Source organism: Heterocephalus glaber, unplaced genomic scaffold (genome assembly GCF_053883595.1).
Source record: "Heterocephalus glaber isolate CG9 unplaced genomic scaffold, H.glaber_assembly_v1.0 deba00001504, whole genome shotgun sequence".
In the NCBI taxonomy this organism is placed as follows: Eukaryota; Metazoa; Chordata; class Mammalia; order Rodentia; family Bathyergidae; genus Heterocephalus; species Heterocephalus glaber.
Window position 1 is genome coordinate 68,685,231 of NW_028258324.1, and position 24,000 is coordinate 68,709,230.

A 24,000-nucleotide genomic window follows, 5' to 3' on the forward strand; every position below is an offset into this window, starting at 1 on the left:
GAACGATGACTCAACGTCTCTCTACATTCTAGGGATCCATGAGTCTCTAAAAAGGCTGCAGTGTGTTTCAAACACTCTGTTGAACTGTAGCTGACATTAAGTTGTACGTGTTTTAAGTGTACAGTTAATAAGTTCTGACCCGTTTGTAAAACCAACACCACAATCAATGTGATGAATGTGTTTGTCATCTCCAGAAGCTTTCTTTGTAATCACTTCTTCCACCCAGCCTTCTGTCAGTATATATTAGATTGGATCATCGGGGTTTTATATAAATGGAATCATGTAGTATATACTTTTTTGATCTGGCTTCTTTCACTCAGCATAATTTTGAATTTATCCATGTTGCATGTATTAATAGCTCACATATTTTAGATGTTTAATAATCTAATATACAGATATTCTATAATTTGTTTATCTATTCACCTAATAATGAATGATGGGCATTCAGTTTGTTTCCAGTTTTTGGTGATTAAAAATAAAATCATTGTGAACATCCTGGTATAAGCCTTTGCAGGACAATCTTCATTTCTCTTAGGTAAATACCTAGAAGTACAATGACTGGGTATAATACAGTAGGTACTGTATGCGTTTAATTGTATAAGAAATGGGAAAACTTCTCCAAAGTGGTTAAGCCATTTCACATACCTCACAGCAGTACCTGAGAGTTCCTGAGACTTCATAGCATCAACACTCAGGAGGACAGTCTTTTTTTTTTTTTTTCACTTTATTAAATTCTTTTATTGTTACATTGTAGGTATACAGCACGATTACATTTCTCTTTGGGAATTATACCTTTACATAATGCATCTTGGTTCTTATTTTTCCCCATTCCTAGCCCTCCCTTCACGCCCTCCACCCTTCCCTATTTACAAAGACTTTATTTCCATTTTTTCCATTTCTCATCATTTTTCCTTTCCCTTCTTTCCTTTCCCCTGCCCCTCCCACTACCCCTACCCCTTTGGACCTTTTCTTCCTATTTTGCATTATCGATTATTCATTCTAATCATTGGTGCATTTTAGTTATACAATATAATGACATTCATCATTGGAAATTTGCACCTTTACATAGTCTCTCTTGGTTCTTATTTTTCACCCTTGCCCAGCCCTCCCTTCAACCCCTCCATTCCTCCCTATTTGCAAAGATTTTGTTCCTGTTTTTCCATTTTCTCATATTAATCCTGCTCCCTTCTATCCTTTCCCCTACCCCTCCCACTGGAGGACAGTCTTTTTATTTTCAGTCATCCTAACAGGTGTGTGGTGGTATCTCACCGTGGATTTAGTTTGCATTTCCCTAATGACTAGTAATCATGAGCATCTTGTCATGTACTTCAGTGCCATCTGTGTATCTTCTTTAGTCAAATTTTTGAATATTTATCATTTTCCAATGCCCATCTTCTGCTTATTCTCTGGCCAGTTGTTTTCTGTGAGTTGTCCACTGCTACTAGTCATGGAGGTATCATTTCTGATGGGTATGAGATTAGAGAGACTGAGGGAGGAAAGGGAGCATTCAGAGTACCCTGAAAAAATAAAATAGAATTCACACAGTAAAGTATAACAGGTTTTCTTGTCAGTAATAGATCTGATACTTTTGAGCTAGAGGTCAGAGTAGGAAAGAGTCAAAAATTTTTCCTAAGGGGGGAAATTTTGGAGAGAAAGCTCACTCTTTTCTTGTGGTACAATAAGCCATTTTCTACATCCAGTTGGGCTTATAATTAGTCAAAGTTCTTTCCAGTTTCTGAAAATTAGTTAATTATCAGTCCCCAATTTTCTCTTTTGAATATTCATTTATTTGTCTTTAAATGTACTTGAAAGTAAAATTATGAGAGGATATATTGGTAAAGGATGGTGAATCATTATACCATTTTGAAATTCCAGTGAAAATTACTTCTCTAAATTGAATGCTTTCCAAAAAAGTAGGCTGAATGTCATTTACCTGTTGACTACTGTATTACCAAGAATCACTATTATCTTTTCTGAAAATTCACAGAAAATAGATTAATTTCCTGCAAGGAAATGGGCCGTGTGTGTGCGTGTGTGTGTGTGTGTGTGTGTGTGTGTGTGTGTGTGTGGTACTGGGGATTGAACTTGAACTCAGGGACTTCACACTGAGCTATATCCCCAGCCATTTTTTATTTTTATTTTTGCTAGTTGCTCAGGCTCAACTGGATCTCTCACCTCAGCCTCCCGGAGTGCTAGGATTACAGGCATGCACCACCATTCCCAGCAGGGAATAGGCTTTGTAAAGGGTCAGAATGAGGTCCTATCAGAGAATATGAAACTAGAATTTTAGGGCCACTGATTTGATCATATCTATGTAACTCAAGCTTTTGAAGATATCAGTGTAAAATTCTTGCATCTATCGTGAAGAGGCTGGGCAGGGGGTTAGTTAATGGTCGCTATACACAAAGCGTCCTTGAACGCTTTCCTTTTCCCACCTTAGAATCAAAGATGGCGGAGAAGAAAGCACCAGCTAGAAACCAAGTGGCTGCGACCCTCCTGGGAGCCCCTCCTGCTGGGTCTGCCAGCTCAGGACCCCCCATAGTGTACCTGAAGGATGTCGTGTGCTACCTGTCCCTCCTGGAGACTGGGAGACCTCAGGATAAGCTAGAATGTAAGTGCTGGTACTGCCGAGGGCCTCGGCTTTTTCCTGGAGCAGAAACTGTGTCCTTCTTACACTGGACATGGATCTGGGGTCATGGGTTTGAATTCTGCCTCTTTGAGGACAGTTTCTCTGTCCTCTCACCCGAAGTGATATAAGCGACATTACCTAGAATCCTCCCTAGGACACAATATTGGTATAAAGGGTAGGAAGGGCATTTGAGACCTTGACATAGAGAACCAGAATTTGGAAAGAGAAGAGGGGTCACCAGTCCTCTGCTTGGCAGGCTGGACTTCCAGAAAGCCTCCGATCAGAAAGCTGCTCCTCCTCTTGATAGATTTTTCAAAGATCTTCAGCACTTGCAACCCGTCCCCTGTGCTGTGAAAAAGCACCTCCATCATGAGGGGTGTTTTTCCTTGAAATCTGTCAATAATCTTCTTGGAAAGGTTTATTTCCATTTCTCCATTCACCTGAGACCTCCAAGGTCTTGGGACTCTAGACCATGGGGACTGGATAATTAAACTTGAGCTTGGTTTCACGGTACTGCAAAGTTACTTTCCATAACACATCCTCAGGAGGAGTCAGAACTGCTGGCAGAAAGAACCTGTGGCCTTGAAGAAGATTCAACCCGAGGATGGTTCCCTCACCCTCTGGGAGCCTACAGGCACACTTTTTAGAACAGGAAGCAATAGGATCTTGCTTAAAAATATGTATTGTCTTTGCTTCTCTTGAGAACTCCAGTAGACAGTGAAAAAAAATACACGTTACAGTAGAAGTCAAACTTCCAGTTCATAATAAGACTAGTCAATAAAAATTAAACGTTAACCAGGAAAGTCTGCCAAAGGTTAACTCTGCCAAAACCAAAATGAAACAGTTTGCTCGTTAGCTGAGTTTAAAATCTCCCCCATAGTTTTGAGGTGTTAACAATTGCAAGTTTTAAGTGCTAATTTGGTAACAAATGTAGCAGATATCTGCTTTTTCCTGGCTAATGTTAAAAGTGAAATGTCAAATTATTTCCAACATGTAACTGCATTGAGTCTGAGGTTTTATATTTGTAATTAACTGTCAAAGATAATGTGCCAGATTCTTCCTATCAGCTGTGACTCTCAGAAAAGAAAAGAAAAGAAACTTTCAAAGTTATTATTGGTTTTTTTTGGGGGGGGGGTTGGTTTTTTTGGTACCAGGGATCGAACTTGGGTCCTTATCCTTGCAAGGCAAGCGGCAGAACCACTGAGCTAAATCCCCAGCCCCAAAGTTATTATTGTAAAGCCAGGCATTCTGGCACACGTTTGTAATCCCAGCACTCAGGAGGCGGAGGCAGGAGGATCACTGTAAATTCGAGGTCAGCTTGGACAACACAGTGAGTTCTAGGCCAACCTGAACTATATAACATGACCCTGTCTCAGAAAAGGAAAACAAAGTTTCTATTGCAGAAAATTTCAAAGGCAGATAAGAGTACAGAATACAGTGAACATCTGTGTACATACTACCCAACTTCAAAAATTATCAAGTCATGATCAATCTTGTTTTGTTTATACCACCCACTTATTCTGTCTACCTGAAATAAATTCTAGGGATCAAGTAATTTCCTCTATAAATATTTCAGTACGTACCTTCAAAACCACAGACTCTTTGTTAAAGAGAATTGCAATACTATTATTACATTTAAAAATTATTCCCTCCTATAATCAAATATTCAGCCTGTATTCATATTTTCCCAATTATCTTATTTTTTTAATTGTTTGAATTAGGGTCCAAATAAAGTCCACCCGTTGCCATTAATTATTGTCTCTTCGGTCCCTTAGTTTTTTAGTTCCCTCTCTATCTTTAGCTAAATTGTTTCCTTGCAACTTTTTGTTGAGGAAATTTAGTCATTTATTCTGTAGTTTTCATTTGGGGTTTGGTTTTTATTTAATCACATCAACTCTACTCCTTCCTTAATTTTAATGATTGAAAATAACTGAAGCTTTTCTTTTTCAAATCAAGCATGTTTGGTTTTGGAGGTAATAACCTGAAGCCTTATTCATAACTCCCATCACTGAACATCTTATATTTGCTAAACACTTTCAATACATCTTGTTATTTTAGCCTCACGATACCCTGGGAGGATGACATTATTCTCATTTTTCGAGAGGGTTGAAGGACTTGCCCGAGGATGTACCACTACCGAGGAGCCTCCCCAGCTCTTTCTGGTCCTGTTGTTCATGGGCCACAGGGCCAAAAGGAGGTCAGGTTAGAAACTCCCCTGTGTGCAGAGTCCTGGCACAAGGCTGGTGGGATGCTCTGCCCTTCTTTATATCATTCACCCACCTGTCCAGGGACTGGGCAGCGTGTGCTGCAGGCTGCATCCCCCTGACCAGGACTTTCTGAGGAGTCACACAGAATCAGAACCCTACTTTTAAAGAATGTAAGGCTCCAACCAGGTACGCATCACTGAAAAAAATACAAGGTGCAGGGACATTAAAACATCTAGAAGGAAATGATGACACAAATGCAACTTAGTATGACCAGGTGAGCTTGTGCTGAGAGACCCAAAGGTGCTACATCTCAGCAGCGTCAGTGCCAGGGGATCCACTAGGAAAGCAGGCAAGATGATGCATTTAAAGAATGGGAGGAAAAGGAAGAAATGCCTCACTCTGCTAAGTGAACATTTAGTTGTCAGTCCAAATTTCCCTCCCAGATGTCCCTTAGCTACATCACCTCCTTGCAGATAGAACATTATCGAAGATGTTTCTGAATGGCATATTGACATTTTAGGGAGTAAGAGATGCTGGTGGTGCATCCCTAATCTGAAGATCAAAAATCTAAAATGCTCCAAATGATCTGAAACTTTTGAGCCTTGATATGATATCATCCGTGGAAACTTCCATACCTGACCCTATGTGACAGATCATATTCAAAGTGCAAATGCACTAAAAGCATTATATAAATTACTTTTGGGTATGTGTATAAGGTACTCATGAAACATTAATGAATTTCATGCTTAAAATTTGGGTCCTTGGGCCAGGGATTTAGCTCAGTGGAGCTGCCGCCTGCCTTACAGCCCCAAGGTCCTGAGTTCGATCCTGGTAGCAAAAAAACAAATAATAATTGGGTACTGTCCCTCATTATGTATGTGCAAATATTCCAATTTTTTTTTTAAAAATCCAAAACACTTCAGGCTTTTTGAATAAGGGATACTCAACCTGTAACAGCTTCTGTAGTAGTAACTACCACCTAGGATTCCTGAGGATTAAGTATAAAGTACATATGATGGTACCTGGTATATATGAAAAGCTATATGTATGTGTTCATTAATAAAAGTAAATAAAAATAAATAACCTCTGTTGAGTGCTTTCTGTATTACAAGCACTTTCAGTTTGGAGTACCAGTGGCATATTAATCTTCATAATAATCCTAGGAGAAAAAAGTGACTGGAATTCCACTTTACAAATAAACAGACCCAAAGAAGAGAGATAACTGGAGCGCACCGGGTGTGACTCTGCCTAGTGCCACAATCTTTCTATGTGCAATGAAAGCAGCAGCCCGGGTGCCTCCCCTGCCACCAGCTGGGGACACGTTTGGGGTTGTGCCCAAGACTCACACTTGTGGCCCGTGTCTCATCAGACACACGGTTTCCACCAGCCAGGATTGGTTCTCCTCCCTTTTCTGACCCTCCGAGTCAGGAAGTTGGACTCTGCACCTTGGAGAAACTGAGGCTAGCTGCAGCAGCCTTCACCCCAGTGAGGTCCAGCACTGATCTAGAAACTGCAGACTCCAGTGGTACCAAACCCCCAGCCCACCCCTGGGGGCCAGAGGACATCTCAAGCCTGGCCTCTGTCTTTCTTGCAGTCATGTTTCGCCTCTATGATTCAGATGAGAACGGACTCCTGGACCAAGCGGTAAGCTGGGACCCTAAATATCCCTCCTGGGGGTGAGAAGGCTGGGGGAGTGGAGAAGAATTGAAAATTCTCAGTTCTCTCTCTGGGGATTTCAGCGTCCCAAGACAGACTGCCGTAAGAAGTCTGAGCAGAATCCCTCACCCTGTTTCCAAAGAGCAGCCCTGCAGAGCACGAGCTGTGGTTGTCCTCATTCTAGAAGCCTGGAATCATACAATCTCAGAATAAGGCAATGTGTTACTCGTTCATCTAATTTAACTTCTCCATTCACAAACTTGCACCGAAATTTCCTGTTGGACCCCAAGAGCAAGAGGAGGGTATCCAGGGAGGTAACAAGACTGGGCCAAGGAGAAGGGCATCGCCCTTGGCGTCCTCTCCTTCCCAGGAGGCTAGGTCTGTCACTCTGGACTTTTGCTCCCACACCCACTGCACCTGGAGAAACCTGAAACTCACTCATCCCTTCGGAAGGGCCAGGGACCAGAGAGTGAGCAGAAGAACTGAAAGGAAAGCAGGCAGAGGGAAGGAGCCATAAAGTCAGATAGGCCTGTGGTCATGAGTGGTAATGGCAGAGTCAGAGCATTAAAGAGCTCATTAGTGGTGGGACGGAGTCAGACCAGAGGAAGGGAGGGAGGGAGGGAGGAAGGGAATTCCACTAGACCAACTGAATCATGCCAGCTCCCTTTATTCCTGGGCCTGTCACCTTACTGCAGTGCTGCAGGTTGAGGGAGTTTCGGGACCAACCAGAGAAGTACCGACTCTAAGCATTTGATCAGCTCTTGTTTACTGAGTGTCTACTGCATACATCAGGTGCTTACTGAGGATACATCGCAGTGGCCAGATGACAGGATTCCCTTCCTGCATGTGGTTTCCATTCTCGACACTAAGCAGCACAGAAAATGAGTTGGTGAGAGATATGTGCTAAGAAGAAAGACAAAGGAGGGAGAGGCAGTGTGGAGTCTCAGCTTTTGCTAGGGCTGCCAAGGCAGGCATCCCCTGGGAGGGGACATCTGAACGGAGTCTTGAAGGAGGAGAGGGAGTAAGCAAGGGGCAAAGGAAGCACTGAGTGCAAAGGTCCTGAGGGGTGCCTGGGGCATCGGAGGATTAGTGGGGAGGGGCAATGTGACTGGAGCAGAACTGGAGAACAGATGAGGTCAGAGTGAGGAAGTAGAAGGAGATGCGATTGGAGATGTTAAGGGGGGGAAATGGGGTGGCTGGGGATACTGGCAAGCATATTAAGTCCTATGGTGACTGAAAAGGTTTATCCTTCTCTAGAGAAATGGAGAACCATGCAAGAGTCTGAGCAGAAGAGTGACAGGATTGACTTTAATAGGATCGCTCTGACTGCTGCGTTGAGTATAGAGTGTAAGGATGCAGGCAGAGACACCAGTTAGGAGCTGCTGACATAATCCAGGCAGAGTATGATAGTGACCTTGCTCAGGGCAAAAGCATGGAATGTGGCGAGAAGTGGTTACAGTGCTCATATATTTCAAAAGTAACGCTGCTGGACTGCAACAAGTCTTAAGAGAATGCCAGGTGCAGCTTCTGACCTGGCATGCCTGGCTGATGGGCTCTAGCTCCTTGTTGAACACCCAGTGATGGAGCAGCCACCTACTAGCTTAAGACAGCCATTCCACTGCCAGGGATGATGGCTAGGGCTTCCTTCCTGCACACAGGACATCCCTCTGTCTGCCAGGGCAGTTTTCAACAACAAACCTGCTGCTCCTCTCTCTTCCTCCAACCTAGCAGGGAGGTCAAAATAGGCTGACCCCGAAGTCCTTTGTTTTCTCCATCCCTCAGCTTCTTCTGCCCCTGGTAGCTGATCAAACAAGTGGAATGCCACAGGCCTTTGTGTATTTGAAGGTACTATAGTATGTCCCTAAAATTGTCTCCAAGTTACAATTTCCCTTTTCCTACACTGAGGCACTTCCAAATATCGCCTCCGGTCAAGCTCACCCAACCCTCCCTGACTCTATCCAAGTGTGGCCTCACCGAGATGGACATAGTTCTGTTTACAGCCTGTCCTCTCTGCTTCCATTTACACAACCCATGTCTGAGTCTAATACTTGGTGCCTGAATCCCCTTCTCACTGAATCTTGGGCCCACGTGAATCCACAATCTCCTTTCATTGAAACTTCAGCCAAACCCTGACTTCACTTTTCTGCCCACTTCCCACTTCCTCATCTTGCTATCTTCCTATCACATGCTATAGTTTTGGTATGGATTATTATTTTAATTTAAGCACAATTCAATTTTGTAACTCCCTCTTGGGTTTTAGCTTGCTTGCTTTGACCCAGCTTTCTTCCTGTTGAAGGTAATACCTTTCAAACTTGCTTCGGTTCACCCGCCTGCCCATCCAGAGAAATTTTAGGTAGTCCCCACATGCAAGATGCTAACTTTGATGCCAAATATTCCTCAGTCTAATATGTTCAGCTTTCTGTGCACTCACTCATTAACACCCAACAAATCTGTGGGAATGTAGTAGAACCTGGCCTTGGTAACGCAAGGCTCACTCATGGGCGAACGCACCCCTTATGCATTTCCTATGTCCTATTCATAGAGTCCTGGGCTCAGGGCTGGGTCATGGTGCAGAGGGAAGAGGAGCTTCCAAAAGGAAGCAAAAGTGTGGTTGGTGCCTGAGCTAGGGCCGACACAGTAATCCAGTGAAACTGACCTCTGAGAAGCACGTGGAGCTTGAGTTGCTAAACTTATTGGGGTGAGGAATCGTAAGAAAAGGGAAGAAAGACCACTTTAGTTTGTAACTATCTGTGGGAGCTATGATGACAGAGGAGAAAAGAAGAGGACATTCTATGCTTTCCAAGTTCAAGGACAGAATTACAGTAAAGGAAGCTGGGCCAGGTGAGACCAGAAGAGGTCACCGTTTAGTGAGCTTGCTGAGTCCGTTGGCTCACCCATGCTCTGTGCTTCCTGTGACCATCAACTGTCCACTGGGCTTCCTGGCCAAGGCAGAAGCAAGCAATGAGCTGCTTGTGAAATGCCACTGTGTTGCACCAGCCTCTGCCCGCGCTCCCCCCGCATCTTCCCACTGGATTTGATTCTGGGTTTTGCTCTTGATAACACATCTTTGGCTGTCTCTCCTTGATATTTCCCTTCTCACCATTTTCAGGAGATGGATTGCATTGTCAACCAAATGCTGCATATTGCCCAGTACCTGGAGTGGGATCCCACGGAGCTAAGGCCTGTGAGTTTCCATAAGCGTGGGGTGGCTTTGGAGCGAGCATCGGAGATGCGAGTGGCTGCTGCTGTGCACTGTGCAGGGACTCCCAGACTCACCTTCTTCCCCGCAGCTTCTCTGCGGTCCCCCCCGACCCCCCACAATCTGATAGGAAAAATATAGGCGGTGCTGGTGAAAAGCACAGAAATCATAATTTCCATTAACCTTTCAAACAGAGATAAAATTTCATAACAGAAATTCATGGGTCAAAGTATTCAGAGTCAGAAACAATTTTAGAGCTATTTTAATCACCAGATGATATGAATGACAACAATAATTGCATGTTGGGACTCCAATATATCAGGTATTATATTAGATACTTTATATGCATTTTCTCTAATACTTATTACAGTGTTGCAAACAACAAAGTCATCTTCATTTCTCCAGATGGGCAATCCAGGACTCAGGGAGCTGGGGTGATGCACCCACAGCTACACAGCCAGGCCAGAGCTGAGTTGGACTGAGAGCCACAGGCTCCTCTCTTCCAGTTAGGTCCCTCATTGCTCTGCTTGCCCTAAATAAGAGGGCAAAGGAGGAAAGCAATAAATGAGTAATGTAGGACCAAAGATCAAGCAGAGGCCAGAAGGGAGGTAGAAAAGTCAAGGATGAAAACCGACACTTGCTCTTCGATTCCACAGATATTGAAGGAGATGTTACAAGGGATGGACTACGACCGGGACGGCTTTGTGTCTCTGCAGGAATGGGTCCATGGAGGAATGACCACCATTCCGCTGCTGGTCCTCCTGGGGATGGACGAGACCGTAAGTCAAGAAGCCTTGGAGAGTGTTTGACCTGTTTCAGAAGAACTTATGAGGTTAGGATAACCCATTCTTGAGAATAAAGATCAGACAGAAAAACCTAGGTGGATGTTTGACCTGCTGCTCATGGTCGGCTATGGCTGGCCTGGTAGAAGATGGCAGAAGACAGAACTCGTAGCAGGAAGAAACCCAAATGAAGGCAAATCTGGGAAAATCTCCCAGTTAGATGAGAGTGGGGGATATGTATAAAGGCTTAAAGTGAAATCAGAGGTTATACATGCCTGCAACTGATCAAGCCAATTCCTGGATTTTCTGCTTACTTACCAAATGAACTAATTTCTATACATGAGATAGGAAGATTACAACTAGTAGGAGCACAAATGGTGACATTAAGCCTTTACCAGGAGAGTCACAGTGGCTATGTGACAATACCTCTTTGAGAGAGAAACAAAACAGGAAGTAAGAGTTGGGTTAACCTCTAGCTGACTCTTGCGGTCCACATCTCCATCCATCAGTTCTGCAATTCAGGACTAAAGCTGGGCCCTCATTCCCAAAACTCACAATCTAAGAATCCTACAGGCATCTCATAGCATCTTCAGCTCTTCCCAAGTGCTAAGTGGAAATCAGAGATCAGCACAACTCCCTTCTTATTCCTTAAACTTTCCTGGAAAGTCTTAATTGGAAATGTCCCTTGTGGTTCTCTGGGTCTGTCCCCTGGGTCTGTCCCCTGTATCCTACAAACAGAGGACTGAGGAGGTAAAGGACTTACCCAAGGGCACACACCAGATCGATGCCAGAGGCCATTCACCACATCCAATAACATTGTTCCCCTCATTTACTGCAAGAACCCACAGGAGCTGGGTCCAGAAGATAGACTTCTGCGGCCAACACTCACTCAAGATTCCACTCAGATCTAAGTGCCCATGTCTCTCCCAAATGCCAGATCAGCCCTGTAGAAAACTATAATTTACATCAGAAAAGTGGAAAACAAAATAAATGTAAATTTAGCTTTTATTACTCAAATATTTTATACATCTATTTTTAAATAGGTATGAATAAATTTTTAGCATATAATATTTGGGGTTTTAGAGAAAGCCTCCATCCATATGCTATTGCTTGTTTGACTTTTTCAAAACCCACAGGTGACCGCTGAGAAATCGGTGAATCTCTAAATGGGCTCTATGCAAAGCAATCTTTCTGGCGAAATTGTGGCAGCAGCATAAAACCTGGTGTGCCCAAGGCAGATCCCTCCCACGCTGCAGCCTCCACTGTGCAGAAATGAGAGAGCCACATGATGGTGCTATAACTCAAGCAGAAATGGTTCTTTATCTCTTCCCAGTTCATTTGCTTCTTGTCGCTATGAAAAGAGTAAGAAAGGAGAAGTTAGCTAACTGACTTAGCTAATGGAGGTATCCTCCGTTAAAATGATAGTCCTTTGAGCTACATGAAGAAGCCATTCTGTTCATAAAGGAAACCCCTGCACTGAGAGGAGGGGCTTTGGCCATACACAGCCCCGAGTGTGACCACTGATCTGTCACTCTCCATGTGGGCTCTGACTAGTTGTGTAACTTCTCTGAGTCCACCTGTAGACTAGGAATAAATCTTCCTCCTTACTTGCAAATATACACTCTAGTTGTTTTGTGTTCCCCAGCATCTGGTATGAAATAGGAATTTAATACAAGTTTTCATTCACCATGGGTCTGGAAGTGAATAAGGGGATGCACTTATTTTCTTTCATTTAATTCTTAGCCCCAAAAGAATCCCTGGAGGTAGATGTTTGCCCGATGAATGAATCAACCAGTCTTTTGGTGACTCATTCTCCATTTGTGAATCCATTTAGTAAAGTGGAGACCCTTAGATAAAAGGGTCTGTAATTCTATTAAGCTCTGGTCTTGGAAGAAATAGGGCTTGGGGGTGAAGTAAAGAGCTTCAGCAGCCCTCAAAGAGGAGAGGAGCACTTGGAAAGAATGTGGGCTCCTCCAGGGACTACAGCAGAAGTCTGAGTCCAGAAGCAGCCCAGCTGTGGTCACCAGAGCCACACCAAAGGTGCCCCGAGGTAAGGACAGGGCTTGAGTCCCGTTCGCCAGACTCACTGAAGACCGTGGGTCCTCATCACCTTTCTACCATAGTTGTCACTGCCCTTCCCACAAGCCTGAGTGCTACCCCTGTGCTGGAGTCTGAGGAAGGTGCAGAGGTGGCATTTGCCTAGAAAAATGTCCTAAAGCCACAGCATCAAGCCGGGCTGGACCTCCAGCCCCCAGAAGGTGGGAGACTTGGTTTCCCAGGGAAGTGGTGTGATTGTGTGAGGTATGGTTCATCTGGTGGCTGAGGGTGATTTCACTTCTGAGCCAATCAGAAGGCATTGATTTAATTCTCCCTTTGTCTCTGTTCACTATTTTATCTATGTGCAGAGGGTTGGTACAAGGACTACGTTATTTTTCCTGATTATAACACTAGTGCATGCTTACTGTAGAAAATCTGGCAACTATAGAAGAAAATACAAAATTAAAGAATAAAATGAATGCGTAGAGCTGGGAATGCAGCTCAGTGGAGAGTGTCTGCCTGGCATGCCCGAGGCCCTGGGTTCAATCTGAAAACAAGCATGCATACTGCCACCAGCTATAGCAAATCTCTCTTGACAGATAGTGAAATCTCTTGCCTTCAAAGGCATTATTTAAAACTGAGTTCATAATGTATAAATAAGGCCTGGGGATTTAGGTCAGTGGTTCCGGTGCTTCCCATGCAAGCGCAAGGACCCAAGTTCAATCCCCGGTACCAAAAACAAACAAACAAATAATATATAAATAATGTAATAATATATAAATTTGCATTCTGATTTTTTCACTTAGCACTGTATCTTGAGTATTTTACCATACCATTAGATAACTTTAGAAACTTCTTTATTTATTGCTACCTAATATTAAGTCATATGCATGTATCACAATTAACCTTTTAGTCATTTGGAGACCTTTAGGCCATTTCTAGTTTTTCATTGTTTTAAATAATGCTGAGTTAAATATCTGACAGAGAGAAAAAAAGTTCATCTGTCTCTTAAAACTTATTTCTTTAGGAAAGAGCAAAAAAGTCAACTTGAAAGTCAAAGGTTGTAAACATTTAAAGAATCTTTAGATAAACAAATGATAGATATAAGGAGATATAGACAGACAGATAGACCGATGATAGACAAAACTGTTGTTCCAGTTTACTCTTCTGCCAGCCATGTGGGAGAAGGTTTTTAATCCTTCTCATACTCCCATTCAGATAGCCTTTGTAGTATTTATGAATTTTAGAAAACACAAAGAACTTTATTTTTGTTTGTATTTTTCTAAAGAAGTAACTTGCTTTCCAAATATGAGATGAGCGTCTTATTTAGAAAGAAAGCAGAAAGCGCATCAGGTGGCCGTGGCTTCTTCTAGCTGGGCACGACCTTCTCAGGGTCTCACCTCCTGTGACCCTGCAGGGCTGCACGGGGGACGGGAGGCACGCCTGGACGCTGAAGCATTTTAAGAAGCCAACCTACTGCAACTTCTGCCACCTCATGCTGATGGGGGTCCGGAAGCAAGGCCTGCGCTGCACGTGTGAGTAAACTTCCTTCTAGCCCTTGCCTCTAGGTATCGGGTTGCCCTGCGTGTGGCTGGCTGAGCCCTTCCAGGAGAAGCCAGGTATTCTGCATCTCAGCTGGGGGACCAACCTAAATGTTCCAGCATCAGGAAATAAAGCAAGGCCTCTTGTCCTATGTTGACTCTACTGAGTCAAGTGGAAAAGACAAGTACTTTTGTTGGCGTCAGGCCCCAGTGATCTTCTAGAAAAAAATGATGAAAGTGTATGCATAATTAAAAATCATCTCATACCAATTCCAGCTAGGTTTTCTAGTCAATGGCTATTTCCAGTGTGTTCAGAGGCCCCTTCTTTTTAATCAGTTAAGCAGCATACTGTATTCTATGTTCTGTAAATGCAATTAAAATCACACGTTGTTTCATTTTATAATCTTAGTAAAGTTAAGGCGGGGAGGAGGGAAAAAAATCACAAGTGAGGGATGGGAGAGAAAAGAGAAAGGGAGACTGAAAAGGTAAATAAGAGAAGGAGATGGAGGGAATGAGAAAGAGCGATACAGGAAGGAAGGGGACATGGGAGCCAGAAGAGGGGAAAGGGCTGCGGCAAGAAGGCTTCTGGGGGCCAGAATGTGGGGTGCACAGGAGCCTGGCAAGCACCGCATGGTACAGAAGCCCAGAGTCTGGAGAGCTGTGCAGAGCCCCCCAGGTCCCCAAATTTCCTCTCACACGTGCCGTTCGCCCAATAATAGTAACAACAGCAGTGATAATCCGTGGAACATCTACCCTGGCCCAGGCAAGCGGTGCTTCACATAAATTATCCCATGTAAAGCTGCAAAACCCTTGAAAAGAGAAAGAGACGTCCAATCATTCCCATTTTACAGGTACCCTGAATTTCAGCAAGGTCAAGCCATTTATCCAAGACCACGTGGATTGTTACAAATGGCAGAGCCAAAGATCGGGCCATGCCTAGCTGGAGACCCCTGGCTTTTCTCCCCCACTACCACCACCATTCCCACCAAGCAATGCTGCGACACTGGCCTAACCAGCCAGAGGACATCTCACACTCTCCCATCTGGGGACAATTTCCTGCCCACAGAGGAACCACATGACAAGGTGGAGGTGCAGAAGCAGAATGGGGCTAGTCGGGGACTCTGTTCAAGAGAAAATGGGAAGCAGTTGAATTTCCCATAGGTGAGGCCAGCCTCCGTATGTCCCCTGCTCTTCCCCGGCCATCCAGCAGGAAGTACCAGCCTTGGCTAGGGTAGGAGGCTGGCTGGTGTCACTCACAAGCACCTTCCTTATTGTTTTTCCTTTCAGACTGTAAATACACTGTCCATGAACGCTGTGTATCCAAAAACATCCCTGTGTGTGTCAAAACATGCTCAAAAGCCAAAAGGAGTGGTGAGGTTGGTGACACCTATTGCCTCGTTCTACTGCATGCTGCATCCGGGACAACATGTCCATCACCATGGCCTTCTGGGAAGGAAGGGGCTTTGGGCGCTTTCTCCAGTCCCTTCTGTGCCTGGAGGACCACCCTTAAACCATCTTATTCATCCATCCATCCATTCAGCATCCCAGCGCCCACTATGTGCCAGGCACTGCACCAGGGGTACACAGATGATAGGAGGTGGCCCCCAGCTGCCCAGGTGCTCCACAGTCTTCAGGGAAACACAGGTTTGTAAGCAGAATACAAAGTAGTGAGATGCCTGCTGTCATGGTAGGGCTGTGCAGAACCAAGAGTTGAGGGACCAAGGAGAAAACAGAGCAAGTTTCACAAAGAAAGTGACATTTGAGTTGTGCCTTGAACTCACATCAGAAGGATTTCATGTGGCATCAAGGAAGACAGGGACTGCGGTAGAAGGTGCCCCATGTGTAAAGGCGTGGATATATCTCATCTGGGGTCCGTCCTTACTTTGGTGTGGCTGGGACAGAGGGTACCTAAAGGAAGGTGCCAGGAAATAAGCTCAGGACGCAGTAAGATCCAGCCTGGAGACATCTCATGAGGCAAGTGGAGAAACTAGAAAGCAGTTTCCCGTGCACACATGGGAATCACTGAAGAGCTTCTGAACAGGAGAGACGATTCCATTTGCAAATTAGGCAAATTGATCTGAGCATGGAGTAGGACAGAAATAGAGGGAGAGAAATTCCACCAGTATTTCAAGCAGCAAGCGGTGTCACCCTGAGGGCCGGCCTGGAGTGAGTCTGTCCTCCCTGGCTAGTGTCATCCTAACTGGCTTCCTGCTGAGCACCTCCTGAGCAGGCCATTGGGTGCCCAGAGCTCAGGCAGAGAAGGTGACGGCAGCGCTTGAGAAGTAATCCGGAGACACCAGCAGCACTGGTGATGCGGATGCTGAGGATGAAAGAGGGGAAGAGGTAGAGAATGACTCCCAGGTTCTATCTTGGCCACTGGGTGGTGCCATTCGCAGGGTCTCGGAATAGCTGTCCTTAAAATGAGGGGACGAGCACTCTGCGTTTCTGTGGCACAGGGAAGAGTCCATTGAGGAAGCTGAGATGCTTAGCAGGTGAGAGTGGTACCAGCCGGGCTGCCCTACAGAAGCCTCCCGAGAAAGAGGGACCCCTGGGGACTCACATGCACGCCCCGTGAACCCCGCATGGCCTGCTAGCTCCACCTACACCGCCCCCCCACACCCCTTCCCTGGCCCTGCTTCCTCCAGCACACACAGTGCACTCGCTGTGCCTCCCGGGTTCGGGTTCTGCGCCTGCACTGGGCGGGAACCCGGGGCCAGTCCTTATCCTTCCTAAAGCCTCAGGATTTTCCCTCTTCATAAAGGGAATAATCAGGGCCGGGGATTTAGCTCAGCAGCGCCGCGCCTGCCTTTCAAGCAAAAGGTCCTGAGTTCTATCCCCAGCACAGAGTGGGACGGGGTGGGGGGTACGGGATAATCATCATCTGAGACCAAATTCACCATGTCCACCCAGATGTCAAGTGGATTAACATAATAAGTTCTTGGTGCCCTCAGCAGTGTGTGGCAGAAAGCAAAATAGGACACATCTTTTGGAGCAATCATTTTTACCAAAAGCTTTCCCAGGTGGGAGGCGTCCCACAACTTAATTGCTAAGTCATTTAAAACATTTCTTGGGCCAGGGATTTAGCTCAGTGGTTTTGCTGTCTGCTGCCTAAGCGCAAGAACCAGAGTTCGATCCCCAGTACCAAAAAAAAAAAAAAAATTTCTTTGTCTTTCCTCAAACATGGGTATTATGCAAATTATTTCATGTTTTTTAAGTTGTGCTTGAAGCCAGGAACCTCTGGCTGTGCCCCTACCTCCCCGCATGGATCCACAGACACTTCCTGCTGCCATTCAGGTACCTTGGTAGAATTTTTTTTTTTTCTACCAGGGATCGAACTCCGGACCTCACCCTTGCGAGGCAGGCGGCCCTGGTAGAAATTTTTGAAAAGTTCTTCTGAGTTCCAGGGGGAGGGAGCTGAGAGCAATGGCTCCCAGTCAGTGGGGTCGTGGGGCAGTTGGTGTCTCTGTAGCTACCCTCATAGGGAGGGACACACCTGCTTCCTGAGTTCCCAGCCGGAATTGGTGGCGTTTCCTGGCCAGGGAGTTGATAAAACCAGGTCTCCAGGAAGCAAGTAGGAAAGGCACCCGTAGCACCCTTGCTGAGTTCTTTGGACTTTTTGTCTAACCTCCTTCAAGAGTGCTTCTTAGGGGTGGGGATTTAGCTCGGTGGTTCCAGCGCCTGCCTCTAAAGCGCAAGGTCCTGAGTTCAATCCCCAGTACCCCCCAAAAAAAAAAAAAAAAAAGTGCTTCTGAGCCTCGGCAGCACATCATAATCACCCAGAGTGTGTTCAAACACGACAGTGGTGCTGGCCCCGGCCACCGCTGGTGCCACCTGCAGAGACTAATGTATCCGGAGTGCGGGGTGGGCACTAGGATGTCTAGAAAGTCCCTGGTGGTTTTAATGGGCGGCGAAGGCTGAGAAGGGGGATCAGAGTTACCCAGTAGTGCCTCCAAGCCTGCGGGCTGCCCCAGGGAGACCTGAGTCCAAGTGTGCTAGCTCATTGCGGCCTCCCGGCAACCCCGGACAGGACACTTAGCATGCAGACTTCTACAGATGAGGGACCCGAGACTCAGAGGGGCCCAGGAACTGGCCAGAGGCCTCAGCTGTGAAGTGCAAGATCAGAGACCCCAACCAAGTTTGTCTGTAACCCAAGTCCTCCCTGGCCCGCTCACTGTGCTGATTTCCAGAAGCACCCACCACTCTGCAGGGAGTTCTGCAAGGCCGGGCAGCTAGACTGCTAGAGAGGCACTACTCAGAGGCTTGCTGCCCAGGGGAACAAGAGCTAGAATTAAAGCAGAGCGGCTTTGAATCCACCTTGACTACCACTCCGCCCGTTAGGCAGACAGGACCCAGCATCCACTGAGCAGCCCCTGAGTAGGATACCGCCCACTCTGGCCCTCCCACTCTGGGGCTCCTGCCAGACCTTTTGCAGCCCTGGGCTGGAGGGCTTGGTTCTGCTGCCCTCCCTGGTATCCTCCGCTTCCCTCCCGCAGGTGATGCAGCACGCATGGGTGGAAGGGAACTCCTCCGTCAAGTGTGACCGGTGCCACAAAAGTATCAAGTGCTACCAGAGTGTCACCGCGCGGCACTGCGTGTGGTGCCGGATGACGGTGGGTTGGTGCCCAGGGCGGCCCTGCGTCTTTCCAGTGTGGGTTTTTGCGAGAGCTGCAACTCGGGAGCAGTGGACATCCTGCCAGAGAGCGAGAGCAGAGCCAGGGGAGCGAGGCTGGGAGGCCCCCAGAGCCCCGATCCAGACCCCTCATCTAAGAGTGCAACAGAGAGAGGACCCGCCCCGGAGCAGGGGGGTGAGGGACGCTTCCGATGACACTGGCAAGACCACTGTCCGTCTGGCCAGGCAGCTGAGAAGGGCAGGCAGAACCACTATTGTCCTTTGTCTGGGTGTCCTCTGGGGCCAGGGGAGCTGATAGAGTGGGAGATGGATAGGCACTGGGACGCCTGCTCTTTAAGAACCGGAGGGACAGGCACCTGCCCTGAAGTCACACTTGTTATAGCTCCACCCCTGTTGCCTGGCCCAGAGCCCTGGCCCTGCTGCCACCTGCCACAGCATCGGGGAGAGTCCCCAGCACTCAGGACACTGGAGCCCCCCCGCAGCCGATAAGCTGCCCTGCCTGCTTGCCAAAGCAAATTTAGGGCCCTGTCTTGTCCCCCAGACCAGGTATCAGCCTCAGAAAAGACTGCAGAACTCTCAAAATGCACAGGTTGGGTCGTGGAGCATACTTGCGGCCCGCCATCAGTTTGTTCCCTCTGGGGCAGCAGACATGGGGGGGCTCTGAAACTGACATGGGGTGCCACACCGAAGGGCCACCACCTGCTCGTGACCACTTGGCTCCAGTAGCCACGGGCAGCTATTGGCCTCCTTTGTTGGCCCTCAGCAGATCCGGCACCCTGGCCACACTTGAACACGCGCGTGTGTGCACACACACACACACACACATATGCGGCAGTCCTGCTGGAGCCAGCACTACATCAGGATTTGGGGGGCATTAGACAGCTTGCCTCCCCGGCAAACCTCTGGACCCTAATGCATGAGGCTTCCTGGATCACCTCTGCTCACTGGCACCTCCGTTTTCCCCTCCAGTTTCACCGCAAATGTGAATTATCCACGTTGTGTGACGGTGGGGAGCTCCGAGACCATATTTTGCTGCCCACCTCGATATGCCCCATCCCCCGGGTAAGTGCGCCTGACCCTGCCAGGGCCCTGGCTTCTCTGGGTTCACAGATTCGATGGAAGCAGTGTTCAGACCTTTATATCCTTCCCAGCGCTTCCCCAACAGCTCTTACGGTTTAGGTTTGAAAGAGGTCGGCTCTGCACCAGCCAGATGTGAGAGAAGACTCTGAGGCAGTGGTTCCAGCTGCTTGTTCCAAGCGCTGCATCCAGGAAGCGCATTGGCTCCAGGCACCCCACAGGCTGATCCCAGCCAGGACCCTCAGCAGCACCTCTGAGTGACTCTGAGCCTCTGTCCCCACTGCCAACTACTCTCCTAGGTCCCTGGATGCCGCTCCTCTGCCTGGCTCCTACTGCAGTGTCTCAGCCCTATTTGGAAATGAATCCAAATTTAACTCCTTTTACGCCCAACCTGAAACGTTTCCTGTCTCCTCCACTGACTGCTCTTTCAAACAAGCACCTCTCTCCTCTTTCCGTCTTAAAAATATTACTAAGAGGGCCAGGGATTTAGCTCAGTGGTTTCCTCGCCTGCTGCACAAGCACGAGGACCCGAGTTCGATCCCCGGTACCAAAAAATATATATATATTACCAAGACCCACTGATTCTACTCATCCCAACCTTGACTAGCTAATCAATTCACCTCAAAAACCTAAGAAAAACCACCACTTTGAAAAACTATCTGCCAACATCTACCAAGGAGGAAATATACAATCTCCCTAACACAATGATTCTCCTTCTGTAGATCTACCAAAGAAATACAAGCATTTATTCCACGAAAAGACATGAGCAAGAATGTTCATAATAGGAGCTGGGAGTTTAGCTCAGTGGTTCCGCTGCATGCCTTGAAAGAGCAAGGACCTGAGTTCGATCCCTGGTACCAAAAAAAAAAAAAATGTTCATAATAGTCAAAAACTGGAAGCAAGCTAAATGACCAGGAATAGGAGAATAAAGAGAGGAATATGGTATTTGTGTGATGTAAAACTATGTTGCAATAGGAAAAACAAACTATGCTTAGACACAAAAACAGAATCTCAAAGATACAATGCTAAACAAAGAAGCTAGGCTTTTTAAAAGGCCTGCTCTATGACTCCAGCTGTATAAAATTCAAAAGGTTACCCAAAACCAGTGTGATCACAGAAGTTGCACAAGATTGTGCATTGAAGAGTCAGTCATGACAAGGACATGTACATATGCAAAAATGCATCAAGAGGTACGTTTTAGATTTGAGCATTTTATCAGATGCTATATAAGCCTCAAGTGATACACATTGGATGAACACAGTTAAGAACAATCCATGTCAAATCAACCAATAACCAATGCTGGCGGGGCTGTGGGGAAAGAGGAACCCTGCTCCACTGCTGGTGGGAGTGTAGACTGGTGTAACCACTGTGGAAATCAGTATGGAGATACCTCAGAGAACTAGGACTGGAAGTCCCATTTGACCCCGCTATTCCACTGCTGGGGATCTTCCCCAAAGAATTAAAAGAATCATACCACAGTGATATATGTGCGCCCATGTTCATAGCAGCACAGTTTGTAATAGCTAAACCTTGGAAACAGCCCAAATGCCCATCAGCTGGAGACTGGATAAAGAAAAGGTGGTTTTTTTATAAAATGGAGTACTACTCAGCCATAAAAAATGAGAAATTAGAGACATTTATAGCTAAGTGGATGCACATTGAGGCGATCCTCTTAAGTGAAATAAATAGGACACTCATGTATAAATACCGAATAGTTTCTCTGGTGTGAGAAACTGAAAGTGTAAATAAGGACTAAATGTATAATAGGTAATGTGAAATAGGAAGAAAAGGGGCAAAGGGGAAGGAAGTGGGAGGGGTAGGGGAAAGGATAGAAGGGAATGGGATTAATATGAGAAAATGGAAAAATAGGAACAAAATCTTTGTAAATAGGGAAGACTGGAGGGGTTGAAGGGAGGGCTGGGCAAGGGTGAAAAACAAGAACCAAGAGAGACTATGTAAAGGTGCAAATTTCCAATGATGAATGTCATTATATTGTATACCTAAAATGTACCGATGATTAGAATGAATAATCGATAATGTAAAATAGGAAGAAAAGATCCAAAGGGGTAGGGGTAGTGGGAGGGGCAGGGGAAAGGAAAGAAGGGAAAGGAAAAAATGATGAGAAATGGAAAAAATGGAAATAAAGTCTTTGTAAATAGGGAAGGGTGGAGGGGGTGAAGGGAGGGCTAGGAATGGGGAAAAATAAGAACCAAGATGCATCATGTAAAGGTACAATTCCCAGTGAGAAATGTAATTGTGTTGTATACCTTCAATGTACCAATAAAAGAATTTAATAGAAAAAAAAAAAAGAACAGTCAATGTCATATCATGAGATTATTCGAGGAGAGGAGCCAAGTGTGAGGCCTTGTTCTCATGGTTCAAGTTTCCCAATCAACGAAATAGATTTCTGCCAATTTCAGTACCATCCGGCAATGTCCCTTGCCCACGTCTGGAGTTAAAGTCACAGCCTGGAAAGTCCTACAGAAATGCATAGCAGTGCACTGTCTTTGTGAGATCCAAAGTCTCACTTTGAAAATCTCCTCCCATTCTAGCCTTTCAATCTCTTTGTTGTTATTAGCCATTTGATTTTACCCAATCCTTTCCCATGCATTAGACTTTTGCTTTGGTTTGGTTTGGGTTTTGCGTGCGTGGTGTGTGTGGGGGGGGGTTGTTTTGTTTGTTTTGTTTCTTCAAAAGATGCTTGTCTTGGGCTGGGGATTTAGCTCAGTGGTTCCACCGCCTCCTTCGCAAGTGCAAGGACCCAAGTTTGATCCCTGGCACCAAAAAAATAAAAATAAAAAAGATGCTTGTCTTTCCTCTCTCCTCACAGGACAGGCAAGGTGGAAAGTCCGACAGCGGCAGTACGGCAGCCAAGGGCGAATTTGTAATGCAGGTACCTTGCCAGCCCACGGTCCGGGTACACATTCTGAGGGGCTCCAAGGCTGTGGAGGGAGGACGGGGTTTGGGTTCGAAGGAAATGTGTCTCAACGTGTGCTTTCTCATCTGATCAATTCTGTCACACAGGAGGACACTTTATTCCCGGCCTCTGGAGTTGCCTTTGACCGCCACACTGTGGGCAAGTGGTGAGAAGGGAGGTTGGCTGATCCCATCGCTGGTCCAATTGGCTTTGTCACCTGTTTAGGAGCAAGTTACCTAAGACTTCGATATGCGGACCTCCCAAACAATAACAAAAGTGTGGCCTAGAAGTAGACAGTTGGTTTTCCAGAGATGGCTGAGCTGGCTCCAGAATCTAGTCTGTCAAGACAAAGCTAACCAGATCCGAAAGTTCTTCATCCTTAAGTGTGTATTAAAGTTCCAGGGAGGGCAGCTTGGTGAGGTACAAAGAGTCCTAGAAAAGGAGACAGGAAACTCAGCCTCCTCCTCTTCCTTAGAGCCTCAGTCTCCTTGTTCGGAAAGGGGCACAGTGATCCTGTACCCTGCCTGCCTCCCAGAGGGGCCATGGGATGAACTGAGAGCTCACAGATTCGTGTGTTTTGGTGAAAATTAAAATATAAGACATAATGATGGGGGAACATGAATAGGTGAGAAAGCTCTGGACATCTAGGGGGACAGCAAGTGACGTGGAATACACACACACATACACACACTCACACACACACCCACACACAGGTGCACCAGTTGTTTACATCAGGCACCCTTTCGGTTTGAGATCTGGAAACACAGGCATTGGGTGCTGAATATGGAGCAGAGCTGCATCTGTCCCATTTCCATTCAGCTGAATCCACAGGTAATTTACTGAGTGCCCAGTCCTGTGTCTAATGGAGGAGAGCTGTGCTCACCCTTGCCCTGCTCCTGCTGCATTTAAATTCTGGTAAATGCCTTGAGACAACATCTGAGAAAGTAAAAAGAAAGCAAAAACAAACACATACAAGCAACCAAAGAGACTCCCGAAGATGCTACCAGTTGCAAGTACAGTAGTTTTAGTTGCACTGACCCAGAGGAGACGGCTCAGGAATGGGGCCCTGAGGATGAGAAGTCCTTTGAGTTTTGCTTTCATTTTCGTTTTTGTTTTTTCAAAGAGGTTGCATAGAAGTGAGCATTTCAGGAAAGAAGACGAAACCAGTGTGAGCAGACACACGGGAGGGAATTCAGGAACACACTCACTGGAGTCAGCTCAGTGGAGGGTTAGGAGGAGGTGACTGCAGTAGGATGGGGCCAGACTCAGCAGGCCTGGGTGCCAGAGGCCTGGACTTTCTCCTCTGCACAGTGAGGTGTCATTAA

The 24,000-nt window shown here is 46.3% G+C and overlaps 1 protein-coding gene across 7 annotated transcripts in view; it reads left to right on the forward strand.

Annotated features, from left to right (window-relative positions):
* The window catches only part of Dgkg (diacylglycerol kinase gamma), a 187,498-nt gene that overhangs the window by 65,510 nt on the left and 97,988 nt on the right, over positions 1–24,000 (forward strand). For 5 of the 7 annotated variants that reach the window (XR_204739.4, XM_013072229.3, XM_021255947.2 and 2 more), the window contains exons 6-14: positions 2,441–2,611; positions 6,431–6,480; positions 9,602–9,676; positions 10,348–10,470; positions 13,928–14,045; positions 15,339–15,427; positions 18,545–18,661; positions 19,651–19,743; positions 22,589–22,651. Coding sequence is in view for 5 of the 7 variants with exons in the window: in XM_013072229.3 (XP_012927683.1) it covers positions 2,441–2,611; positions 6,431–6,480; positions 9,602–9,676; positions 10,348–10,470; positions 13,928–14,045; positions 15,339–15,427; positions 18,545–18,661; positions 19,651–19,743; positions 22,589–22,651 (899 nt within the window). In the remaining 2 variants the exon portion in view is untranslated. The remainder of the gene's footprint in view (positions 1–2,440; positions 2,612–6,430; positions 6,481–9,601; positions 9,677–10,347; positions 10,471–13,927; positions 14,046–15,338; positions 15,428–18,544; positions 18,662–19,650; positions 19,744–22,588; positions 22,652–24,000) is intronic. The other 2 variants (XR_015441042.1, XM_013072230.3) reach the window with 1 other exon arrangement.